At 51.0% G+C, this 12246-nt stretch overlaps 4 protein-coding genes across 4 annotated transcripts; 2 read left to right on the top strand and 2 right to left on the bottom strand.

The window, feature by feature from the left end:
* Window positions 1–3: 3 nt before the first annotated feature.
* FOBCDRAFT_18089 (uncharacterized protein) lies at window positions 4–2074 on the bottom strand. The gene is made up of 2 exons (XM_031174475.3): window positions 1496–2074; window positions 4–1118 (listed from the first exon to the last, which is right to left on the bottom strand). The coding sequence occupies exons 1-2, from the start codon at window positions 1934–1936 to the stop codon at window positions 90–92; spliced, it is 1470 nt and encodes a 489-aa protein (XP_031051260.1). The 5' UTR covers window positions 1937–2074; the 3' UTR covers window positions 4–89.
* A 2892-nt stretch (window positions 2075–4966) lies between these two features.
* On the top strand, window positions 4967–7656 carry FOBCDRAFT_18078 (citrate synthase-like protein). The gene is made up of 2 exons (XM_031174474.3): window positions 4967–5819; window positions 5890–7656. The coding sequence occupies exons 1-2, from the start codon at window positions 5385–5387 to the stop codon at window positions 7420–7422; spliced, it is 1968 nt and encodes a 655-aa protein (XP_031051259.2). The 5' UTR covers window positions 4967–5384; the 3' UTR covers window positions 7423–7656.
* A 460-nt stretch (window positions 7657–8116) lies between these two features.
* On the top strand, window positions 8117–8490 carry FOBCDRAFT_269815 (mitochondrial 54S ribosomal protein YmL33; the record flags this gene model as incomplete). Its single annotated transcript, XM_031174473.3, has 2 exons — window positions 8117–8123; window positions 8174–8490. The coding sequence occupies 2 exons, from the start codon at window positions 8117–8119 to the stop codon at window positions 8488–8490; spliced, it is 324 nt and encodes a 107-aa protein (XP_031051258.2).
* A 461-nt stretch (window positions 8491–8951) lies between these two features.
* FOBCDRAFT_197441 (MRG-domain-containing protein) lies at window positions 8952–11040 on the bottom strand (the record flags this gene model as incomplete). Its single annotated transcript, XM_059608871.1, has 6 exons — window positions 8952–9124; window positions 9184–9299; window positions 9347–9618; window positions 9721–10067; window positions 10497–10590; window positions 10636–11040. The coding sequence occupies 6 exons, from the start codon at window positions 11038–11040 to the stop codon at window positions 8952–8954; spliced, it is 1407 nt and encodes a 468-aa protein (XP_059464226.1).
* Between the last annotated feature and the right edge of the window lie 1206 nt (window positions 11041–12246).

Raw genomic sequence — 12246 nt, 5'->3', positions numbered from 1 at the left:
CCACCTGGTACCCGTTTGTCTATCTTGCAGTACAAAAAGTCGTTCATCCCTTCATACTATACCAATCCCCTGGTAAAGTTTTCAACCCCTTAAGCCTGGAACTCCTGTGCCTTGCTCTCCTCCCACTTGCCAGGGACGAGGGCCAGAGGCACAATACCAGAGACGTGCATCTCAGGGCCAAAGATCTTGGCGTTGAGGCCGAGCTCCTGAGTGGCGGCCTTCATGTTCTTCAGACCCTCTTGGTAGTTGGGACCGGCACGTCGCACCCAGATGGAAACATTGTGCTCGATTAACTTAGGAGCGAAGTCTCGCAGAGCCCGGATAACACCCTTGAAAGTGCTGGCGACGTTGGTGAAGTTGGCAATACCACCACCGATGAAGAGAACCTTGCCCTCATCGCTTTGAGGAGCACGGAGGAGAAGGTCAAGAACAGTTCGAGCGTAGTGGTAGGTCTGAGACTCGGTGGGAGCACCGGAGTACTCACCGTAGTTGGCGAGCTCGTCGGCGAAACCAGCAGAGGCAATGGCATCGGCGTAGACGACGGAAGCACCACCACCAGCAACAAGGGTCCAGATACGGCCCTTGGCGTTCAGAACGGTGAGCTTCAGGGAAGCACCAGTCTTAGCGTCGAGGTCAGCGATGTAAGCCTCCTCCTTGGTCAGCTCACGACCGAAGGGGGCGGGGAACTCCATAGGAGGGCCGGCATCGATGTTGATCTTGCCATCAGCAGAGGGAGCAATGTTGGTAAGACCGAGAGCAGCAGGAGATCGAGCAATAGCCCACTTGACACCACACTCGAAGTCAGCAGTCTGGTCGAGCTTGGCAGCAAGATCGAGGAAGTGGACAGCGGCGGAGGTCTTGTCCTCGTTGGGAATGACAACGAGAGGGTTGATCTCGAGATACGTGAATTGGCAGTCAACGTAGACGGCATAGAGGCGGGTGATGAAGTCAACAAGGACGTTGTGGACGCCCTGGGGAACCTTCTTGAGAAGAGTAGCAGCAATCTCCTCGTTGGAAGGGTACTCGGCGAGGTCCACGGGGATCAAGAGCTTCTCAGCCTTAGCGTCAACATCGCCGACATCAACACCGCCCTCGTGGGTGAAGAGGATCCAGTCGCCCTATAGATGAAGGTATCAGTAAATTAGGTCCAGATAGTTTGGCAGTTGGATGTAGGCCGGAAAACCGGTACTGGCTGTGGGGTTGGTCGCGGAAGGGTCCGAGAAGAACGGGGGTTGTTTCCGACGATTTCTTATCGCGGCATCCGTTCGCCCGTTTCGGTACAAAGAAGGATTACCGGCACAGGTAGAACGAGCCCACAATTAGACTATGCAACGCCGAGCAGCAAATACAAGTTGCTGCGGACCCCTTTCTTCTCTTTAGATTCTCTCCCTCTCTTCCTATTCCCTTCTTTCGATTTCAAGATCTTCATATTGGGAATATCTAGCGCCCAAGGAACTCATCCAAAATCACAAGAGGGAACAATGCTTCAACTTACATCACGGACTGAGTTGATGTTGATGTAGTACTCAGTGTCTTGAGGATGAGGAACAAAAGGCTCGACGAGGAATTGTCTCAACACACCAGTGGTGTGCTCAACCTGCTGCTCCTTACCGGCTCGCTCAGCGACCCAAGCCTTAGCCTCAGGCCAGGTCTTGTTAAGGGCCAAAAGACCACTCTTTCCTCGTCGCTTGATGAGCTGATCGGGCTTGGCAACGAACTTGGCGTCGGGCTGGAGGAGCCAAGGGTAGGTGACCTCAGCCTGGTTCAGAATATCCTCAACATTGGCATCCTCGGGGAAGTGCAGCGAGGCGAGTCTGCTGGGAGGGTTGTGAGTAGTAGGCGCAGGAAGAGGACTGGGCTTGATAACGGGAGCGCGGGTGAGGTGGTAGTTGAGGATGGCCTTGCCGTCGGCCTCGAGAATCGATTTGGCGGACATTTTTGATTATGAGGAAAGGAGGAGAAACGCAGAGTTTAGAATGAATTGGCGAGTGTCGGTTTATTCCTTTTCTTCAATTCTGGTGGAGAGAATCTGGTTAGCAAATACTGAGTCTGGTCTGGTTCAAGGATGATCGGTGTTGTCTCGCAGGCATAAAATCGATTCGAATGGTTCAGCTCAGGATTGGAGTTGAAACAACAGCCAGGGCTGACAAAACTAAACAGTGGATTTCACAGCGGTTTATACGAGCGCAAGACTCAATGCTCAAGTGAAGCAGTCATGATTGCGATTGACTTTGGCTCTCTGAAGAGAGTTGACGACCGTTTGGCGGGGGAAAAAGCACACACTCACCACTGACTGCACACGAGCTCAAGTGGGCTGCAACAATGAAGTTGAAATTGAGGATTGGAGGGAGAGATGAGATTATGACAGAGAGACGGGCAAAAAGTAAGGGAAAGAGAAGAGGATGAAGATTGCTCAAGACGATGAGAGAGGTGAGAATGGAGGAGCAAATAGAAGCAGCGAGAGTTTGGAACGAGACACTGCAAGTTGAGGAGTGTGTGAGTGAGGGTGAGCTCTCTCGAAAAAACCACTGGTCCTGAACTGAAGGAAGCTCAATGGAAGGGGAAGACACCCGAAGCGGGTGGAGTGGAGGGGTCAAGTTGAAGGGGGGAGTGGAGGGGCGCTCGACAACCTGGCCTGGCGTGGCCTGGGCTAGGAGCCTGGGGCGGGCGGTCAGTGGAGGGTACCTGGAGCTACAGAGTCGATCAGCGCGTGGCGGAGGTACCTGGGCCCTGAAATCCATTGGGGACGGGGTCCAAAAAGCGATGAGGGATTGTCAAGTACCGGTACATGGACAATGTCACTCCGACTCCAAGCTGTTGAGGACCAGGGTGGACCAGGGGGAGACGACCGACACCTTGAGTTACGTACGACAGGTCGATTCGAATTTCATCAAACCGCCGAAAACCGCAGCAGCCAATTTACGCACCGCACGCTACGATCCGATTCTTATCCAGCCCAATCGATTCGAAATTTCGGAAGCTTTCGTGAGTTGTTCGGCCACTTCTTCTCGTGAGTCTTTTTCATTGCTTTTTGGGGAAGACCATGATCCAGACAGACATCAGATACAGCCTGTAGATGGCCTAAGCACCGGTTGGCTCCGGGGTACGCGAAGCGAGTCGCCTGCCCCAAAGACTTGGATACCAAAACAAAAATGGAAGTCTTCCATTTGATGAGATTGGCAAAGATTGACTCGGGTTCCGGGAGAAGTGCCCATAGCTGACCTTGCGGTGAGTTCGAAGACGTACCTCAACTCAAGGTGAAGCGAGCCTACGAGGTGACACCAGCCCAGTGGCTGTTTTGGTTTTGGTGGTCAGCGCCTGGGCTGGACGCCACCCCCGACATGGTCTAAGCTTGATTTCCTGCCCCTCCATTCCCCTCCATGATGGACCTCGCCTCACCTCAAGCTCTTGAGCTATCCGATTCTATTCAGTGCTATTCACTCCGAACCCACAACTACCGGTTGGCTACGGGTTCGGTATCCATCAAATCGCATATCTAAGCTTCCGATGTTCGGTGGGGAGAAATTTCTTTACAGGACAGGCTGTGCAAGCATGCATGCCTTTTTGGAACTGCAGACCATCTGTGGAACATCAATCGGACAGTCTAGATAGTCCAGGAGGAGGAGACCCAAGATGAGGAAGTGGCTTCATTTTGACGGGTAGGGAATTTCAACGCAGTTACAGATGCAAATGCAGGCTGTTTAGTGACAGTCAAGTTTCACTTGATTCATCTTTCTAGCCTTGCTATTGTACCAAGGCGGTAGGGCTAGCTTCAGTCCAGCCGTCCTTGGCTAATGTGAGCATGTGTGTCCCACTCAACAATGATTCCATGCCGCCTTTCCATTCCCCTACCTGGAAAAGGGTCTGGTAGGATTGGAAGGCTGTCGGACCTCAACATGATACCACCACCAGCCAAGAAAATCACCGACTTGACCAAGGGCGCCTGATCATGAGCCTGCCAGTTTCCCGAAGCAGAGGCTTACGACATTCCGAGTATTACTGTACCGTCAGCTGTACGGACTTGTGAACTCAAGTGTTAGTTCATGAGATACCGATGATCTTGCAAGATCTTCGACGGCACTCCGTATGGATAATGCAGGGCATGGGTTGGCTGCACACGAAAACACGGGATGACCCCATCGTTTCACTGGACCACAGTCGACATGTCTCTTTTCTCTTGGCCGCGAAACAATATGCACTGATTCTTTAAGCATTACCAGTAGTTTTTACTACTTGATGGTCTCAAATTTGGCCATTCATAAACTTCTCGGAGCCATAGTGGGGGATAAGCGCCATCACAACGCCTCTTACAAGTGTAGACTGGCATGGACAACGGCCCCCTCATGGTGTGGCAGCTCCAGTCTTCAAGCTCAATTGCAAACCCGCCTTGACCAGACAAAAAAAAAAAAAGCCCGTTGATTCAACAGATCAACAAGAAAAAAAAAGAGGACCCTGCAACAAGCGAAATCCCCAAAGAAAACACAGGCTTCTTCCCCAACTGGCTGGTTGATCAAATTCAACTACATCAACCCTTGCCGTCTAGAGACATTGGATGCCCATTTGGTCGGCCGAGGAATTCCCCATCTTGGCAATTGAGTTTCTCAAGAGAGATATCACCAAAAAAGGCATTAGGCAAGACCCAATTGTTGGCTCTCAAAGGTGAGTGAGTGAGCTTGTTCCCGTCCATCTGCTCCAAAAATATGGTCTGGGTGTGCGGGTATGGGCGATGGGTTGCGTGAGAAACCTGGCGCGAGCGGTGGCTAGTGATGTACCGGGAGGTGGGTCAACAGGGGTAAACTTCCTGCCCCTCGATGTACTGTACCTGAAGTACCCGTTACTTGAACCCCAAGCAGCGGTCCTTGCAGTTGCAGAGGCGTCAACCCCACTAAGTTTTTTGGGTGTGGTGAGACCTCAAGCAGGACCCGACAGGACATAGCACCGCGGTGAATTGGTGCTACAGCTGTCCACTGCTTGCTGAGAGAAGCCTCATCAACCCTTGAAAGTCAACCAAAACCAAAAAACCCAAGCCCAGTCCAGCTCTCACCTGCCCACCTCCCACCTCACCAGAGACGTTCAGTCATTCCTCCTGATTTCTAGGTCCCATCACATCCACTCACTCCCCTCCCCCTCGTCTTGTCTCGTCTCCGACTTTGTCTCCTTCAACTGACGGATCTTCTCGACCGTTTCTTCTACTCATCTCAATTCCTTCCCCATCTTCCTCTTCATACATCTCCCCCCATACCTAATTCCTTTGAGCCAACTTCTCCCCAGAGAGCTCAGAGCGTTTCCTCTCCCCAGCAGCTGACACCTTATTTGGTTCCTCCAGCGCTCTAAACCTTCAATTCTCCCGCCTCTACTCACACCGTTCAAGTTCGATATTCATAATGGCTCCCGCTTCCTCCAGCGGCCTGTCGGCCAACGACAACATTCAGCGTTTCCCGGCTCCAAGCCGACCTCTGAGCCCTCTTCCCGAGCACGCTCTCTTCACCGACAAGACGCGATGCTTCGTCTACGGTCTTCAGCCCCGAGCCGTCCAGGGCATGCTCGATTTCGACTTCATCTGCAAGCGCTCTAAGCCCTCGGTCGCCGGTATCATCTACACTTTCGGTGGTCAATTCGTCAGCAAGATGTATTGGGGAACCAGCGAGACTCTGCTGCCCGTCTACCAGCAGGTTGACAAGGCAATGAGCAAGCACCCCGATGTCGACGTTGTCGTCAACTTTGCTTCTTCCAGAAGTGTCTACAGCTCCACCATGGAGCTTATGGAGAACCCTCAGGTCAAGACCATTGCTATTATTGCTGAGGGTGTCCCTGAGCGAGTAAGTACATGCCAATGGCGATGTGCCAAAAAAAAAAAAAAAAAAGAAATAGCTAACAATTACTCTCAAGCGAGCTCGTGAGATCGCCCACGTCGCGAAGAAGAAGGGCGTTACCATTATCGGACCTGCTACGGTTGGTGGTATCAAGCCCGGCAGCTTCAAGATTGGTAACACTGGTGGTATGATGGACAACATTGTTGCCTCCAAGCTTTACCGCAAGGGTTCCGTTGGCTACGTTTCCAAGTCTGGCGGTATGTCCAACGAGCTCAACAACATTATCTCCCAGAACACCGACGGTGTGTATGAGGGTATCGCCATCGGTGGTGATAGATACCCCGGTACCACTTTCATTGACCATCTCCTGCGATACCAGGCCGACCCTGAGTGCAAGATCCTTGTCTTGCTCGGTGAGGTCGGTGGTGTTGAGGAGTACAAGGTCATTGACGCTGTCAAGCAGGGTATCATCACCAAGCCCATCGTCGCCTGGGCCATTGGCACTTGCGCCAGCATGTTCAAGACCGAGGTTCAGTTCGGTCACGCTGGTTCTTTCGCCAACTCTCAGCTTGAGACTGCTAAGATGAAGAACGAGAAGATGAAGGAGGCCGGCTTCTATGTCCCGGCTACCTTTGAGGATCTTCCCGCCACTCTCAAGGAAGTGTATGACAAGCTCGTCTCACAAGGCACCATCGTTCCCCAGCCCGAGCCCGTTGTTCCCAAGATTCCTCTCGACTACTCTTGGGCGCAGGAGCTCGGTCTCATCCGAAAGCCTGCTGCCTTCATCTCCACCATCTCTGATGACCGTGGCCAGGAGCTTCTCTACGCTGGTATGCCCATCTCGGACGTTTTCAAGGAGGATATCGGCATTGGCGGTGTCATGTCTCTTCTGTGGTTCCGCCGCCGTCTGCCTTCATACGCTTCCAAGTTCCTCGAGATGGTTCTCATGCTCACTGCCGATCACGGTCCCGCCGTCTCTGGTGCCATGAACACCATTATCACTACCCGTGCTGGTAAGGACTTGATCAGCGCCCTCGTTTCTGGTCTCTTGACCATTGGCTCCCGATTTGGTGGTGCTCTCGACGGTGCCGCTGAGGAGTTCACCCGTGCCTTCGACAAGGGTCTTAGCCCCCGTGACTTCGTCGACAGCATGCGCAAGGCCAACAAGCTCATTCCCGGTATTGGACACCGTATCAAGTCCCGAAACAACCCCGATCTCCGAGTCGAGCTCGTTAAGGAATACGTTCTCAACAACTTCCCTAGCCACAAGCTCCTTGACTACGCTCTTGCTGTCGAGACTGTCACCACCTCCAAGAAGGATAACCTGATTCTCAACGTTGATGGCTGCATTGCTGTCTGCTTCGTCGATCTTGTCCGCAACTGCGGTGCCTTCTCCGCCGAGGAGGCTGAGGATTACCTCAAGATGGGTGTTCTCAACGGTCTCTTTGTTCTTGGCCGAAGCATTGGTCTTATTGCCCATTTCCTCGACCAGAAGCGTCTGCGTACTGGTCTTTACCGTCATCCTTGGGATGACATCACCTACCTCCTCCCCAACCTTCGGGAGGCTGGAGCCCCTGGTGCTGAGGGCCGGGTGGAAGTCTCTCTGTAAGAGATGGAGAATGATAATTCAAATGGGAAAGGAAGGAATAAGGCGTCGAGCATTTGATGATTTTGTGCCGGCCTGGACGCGTCGTGGAAAAAAAAAAACGACGGTCTGTATGAGGATTACAATACAATGTAACTAGTGCTGGAGGCCGCAAGATGGACCTCCATATTACTCGCTTGATTCTATAGACATGAATGTTGATGTTTGCTATGAGATCTTTTCGCGTCACATGCCTAATTTGTCATGATGAACATGATATGGTGGTTTGAGAACCCTCATCTTTCCAATTCGAATCACTCTTGTATCAATCCGAATCTCTTTTAGGTGTGGAGCGTTCCCCAGCTCCCGAATCTTTGATAATAACAGTGCGACCATAGATGTCAGATTAAGAGGAAACGAGTCCCGGTACTTCAGGGAACCCTTTAAAGCAATGAGCACGTCTTGGAGAAGACGTCACCTGAAGTCTGATGTGTTTCTGAGGCCGATGACTTAACTCACGTGCTTCATCATGAGAAGTCCTCGGAAGGTGGTCACATGACATGCTAGGAATCGGTGACGTTCCCGAAAAGGTTTGGCGTACCCAGGGATTTTGACGCCGATTCTTGAGCTCATGCTTCTTTGACGACGACCGACGAAACGTGAACGGCGGGTTGGTGTTTCTTCCTGGGGCTTCTTCGATTCCAATTGCAAGCTATTTATGGTAAGTCACTCACATCTCCCATTTATAGGTAAATCTCGCTCACGCAAAACACAGATCCTGCGCTCCATTTTCTCCTAAGGATCAACCACTACAAACCACCTCCAACAATGTCTTTCTTCCGCATCACCCTTCATCGCTCCGCCATCGGTCTTCCCGAGCGCACACGAGGTGTCCTCGCCGCGCTAGGCTTGCGCCGTCGTATGCAGACCGTCTTTCATCCCGTTCACCCACAGTTCGCCGGTATGATCCTCAAGGTGAAGGAGCTGGTTCGTGTTGAGGAGGTGGATCGCGCACTGAGCAAAAGAGAAGTAAAGGCTGCGCGGACGCCGGATCCCGGGTTCTATATTGAGAAGGCTGTGCCAAGAATGTAAAAATATGTGATGATACCAAGGAAGAGAAATGGGAGTGTACTATACTGTAATGACCCTTGTATAAAAGCTGGTGCAAGATAGGACGAAACTATAGAAGTGCGATCAAGACACATCAAGTTTTAATTCACAAGTTGTTTTGGATGGAGAAATGAAATACAAGAATTATCGCATTGAGACCCTAAACACCCCGAACACGATACTCATTACAAGATGTATCACGAATACCCCAACTATCTCACAATTGCGTGTCTAGCCCTCCTTTATCCCAACCGCGAGTCATATTACCCCAAAATGGGTCATAATGTGAGTGACACTCCTAGTTTGCCCCTCGCTGCCCATCTACCAGAGCTTACAGCCTGATATTGCCCCAGGAAAACACAGTCTGAAGTGGTGGAGCAGACGGCGCCCAAGGCAAAAGCCCTGGTACTAGAAACTATGGTTTCCTTAGTAAATTGTGCTGTTCAGAAGCTACGAGCCTTGTCAATATACTCCTGGCTGGGAGTCTCGTACTCATTGACAAAATATGTCTCGCAGTTACGTCCTAGCCAGACGTTGAACTTTCCTATCTCCTCTCGAAGACGGGACACGGACTGCTGGTCCATGTTGGTCTGCGCCAACAGTTCGGGGAGAGAGACTGGTAGCATCAGGTCAGCAAGAAATTATCTATAAAGGGGGGTGAAGGGAAATAGGTACCAATTAGTCGAGCAAGATGCTCAGCGCCATAGACATCGCAGACATTGGTGATTTCTGGATTCGCCTCAGTGTTCTCCCAGAGCTTCTTGAGGTCCATGTACTGATGGCGCTCGAAACTAGTCACAGTCAGCTATCTGAACCGTTCAAAAGCAGCCACACTTACCGATATAGCAGGATTCTGCTAAGAGCCTTCTCGAAGTACTCGCGGAAGCCTGCGACGACTTCCTCCAAGATGTCCATGCTGGACGATCCCTCTTCGCGGTGTGGACGCTCATGGGCAAGATAGTCTTCAAATATCTTGGTGACTGGCTTATTGTGAGGAAGAGGGACAAGCTGGTTGTTCTTGGTGATGTTTTCCCAGTCATCAACCAGCATCGCTTGAATGTGGTCGGGCACCGGGAGTTTGATCATAGGTTTGTTGTGGAAAGCATCCTCCTAAAGCAAGATTAGCACATGACGGATTGTTCGAGCGGTGAAACAGCTGGTGGCCACTGTATAGGCATATGAAATCAAGGAGTGTATATGGGATCGATATACCGTCTCGAGCTGGTCGCATGAGCGCGGCTTGGGCTTGGCACTAGGCTTGAGGGGCTTCTGACGTGGCTGCTTTGGCTCGTCTTCGACAGTCAGGGGCATAACGTAGCGATCATCATGGATCAGTTTACCCGACTCGGTTACATAGCGGTGACCACTAGAGGGGAGAAGAGTGAGATGGTCCTTGGGTTCTTTGAGGTCGGTCAACTTGACCTTCTTAGAGGACTTGAAGGAATCCATCGACTTGCCAGGCTGAGCCAAATCAGGAGAGCCCCGAACATTCGAGACAGGGAAAAAGCCTTGCGGAGCAGAAAGGCCGCCCGTCGGTTCCATGACGCCGCAATGTTTTGCTGTTGATGAAGGGCTGGGGGTGACAGGGGGCAAGTGCTCAAGCAAGGGAAATGTTATGATGAGGGGGGGGGGGGAAGAAAACTAGGAGGCACGGGTACTTTGAAAACGGTAAAGCAAACAAAAGCTGTGGGAGGGAAGATGTAGTGCGTAGAAATGATGCCTTGTCAACGTGGAATTTTGATGCTGGGACAAGGGCGAGTAGTCACAAGAAAGGAATCATGGAGGGGGGAAACGGCAGCGCCATAGGCAGTGTTGAATGTAGGCTGAGGCTGGATCACAATATAGGGCTCGGTATGGCCCTGGTTCAACCGATCAGATGGGAAAACACACTTTGATACAATAACAACCTTCTCCCCAGTTTTGAGATAAGGAGACATGGATGAATAGTGTAACAGAGTGTAGATGCCTCTTCTTTCAACCTGTCTCACCAAAGGGCCAACTAGGCCAAATTTTGCATATCACAACCCAGAACTGCCGGAGAACACTCGCAACAAGAACAAACAAAGCATCGAGTGGGATGATCTGGGTAATGTAGCAAGAAACATCAACAAGCAAAGAATTTCTTACCTGTTCCAATTCCCAGTCTTTGCCTCGTCTTCCTCCCCTGCCTCCTTGAACAGTGGCAGAGCCTGATCGCTCCTCGCTGACTCTAGCAGACTCAGCACCACTTCTCAGGCCCTTTTTCGGCTGCTTAGTGCTTCGTTGGATGTTATGCTTCAACTGCGCGTGCAACTGTGCAGCCAGCTCTTTGTGCTCATCGTCAAATGGCCGGATACGGTCAACCAGCACCCAGTCGTCCCAGGTGTTCTTCCACCCCTTGTAATGGACTTTGTACTTGTATCCGTCACTGGGCTTCTCACCTGGTTGAACATCCATAATCTTGGCTTCGTAGAGCATGTCCATGTGGAAACAGAGCACTTTTTCATCTTTGCTGAACGGCGGTGGCGCCGGTTGTTGTCGAGCAGGAGCCATGTCTGTGATGTAAAGGGCAAAAAAAAGAGAAGAAGTTACAAGAGTGGTAAAGAAGTAGTATGAAAGCAAAGTTAACAAAGCACGGATGTAGTTCTTCAAAGTCTAGCCAAGTCCAAAATCGATGAGTTTTGATAATAAGAACAATGGGTATGGGAATGGATGGGTGGATGGATGGATGAGATTGAATGCTCAGATACAGTGCACGTACAGGTTTCTGATGACAATTTACGGTAAGGTACCCGTACTTTGGAGAGGGTACACACTTAGTTCGCGTTAATGAGGAAACAGGGGATGTTCACTGTGACCACGCGACGCGACAGCCCCCTTAGGTTGGTTTAGAGTCAAAGCTGATGGAAGTGCTTCAACGTGATAAGATAAGGGATTTGGTAACAAAGGAGTGGGTAGTGGAAAACCAACGCTGACATTGGGCTGAATTAGTGGGAGGTGACCCCTCCATGCCCGCTCTGAAGACATCCAATCCATATTGGAGCCAGGCCAATTTAGGTTCTTGTCACTGGGAAATGGCCCTGCACATTGTACCTACTGAAGTGTGCCTCTGAAGTTCACTGGAACTGACATGAGTAGACTGGACGTCGTCTGTTTTTTTGAAACCTTCGACTTTCTTGAACTTGCAGTGAATCACACGCATAGACTACACTCGAGCCCCCTAGAGATGCCAACACACCTCTATGAACCAACATTCTCCTTGATCTCACCTTCTCCCGTCTAGCTATCATTTAGATGGCTCTTCATCATGGTATCTAGCCTCGAGTACTTCGGATATCTCTCTCTCGAGGTTGGGTACACGTAGTGGAAGGTTGAGCTGGGGAACTGTCTTGCTGGCGGACAACAGAAGGGTCATGAGCAGTATGCTTTATGCCTTTATACTATTTCTATATAAATCATCCCAGCTGATACAAGAGTCCCTGAGCTATTCAGCTTCAATACTGTTGTGATCCTTTCACATACCGAGCGCCAGCACCAGTAAGAAGACATGATACTGTATTTCGTGAGTAGACGTTGGCCGTTTCCTCGGATTTCTGGCAAGGACCTGATTCGTTGACCTGCTGGCATAGGATGGCCAAATCTCGAGGTCAACTTCACAGCAGCTCAGCTTCAAATATTGCCATTGTTATTAGTCGTGATGGAAAAGGGGCGCCGGCGGGCACTCCAAGGTTTAAACAGAAGCCCAAGAAACATAAATGT

Source organism: Fusarium oxysporum, chromosome II (genome assembly GCF_013085055.1).
Source record: "Fusarium oxysporum Fo47 chromosome II, complete sequence".
NCBI lineage: Eukaryota > Fungi > Ascomycota > Sordariomycetes > Hypocreales > Nectriaceae > Fusarium > Fusarium oxysporum.
Note: the sequence above shows the minus strand (reverse complement) of the source record. Positions and strands in the feature narration are given on the sequence as shown.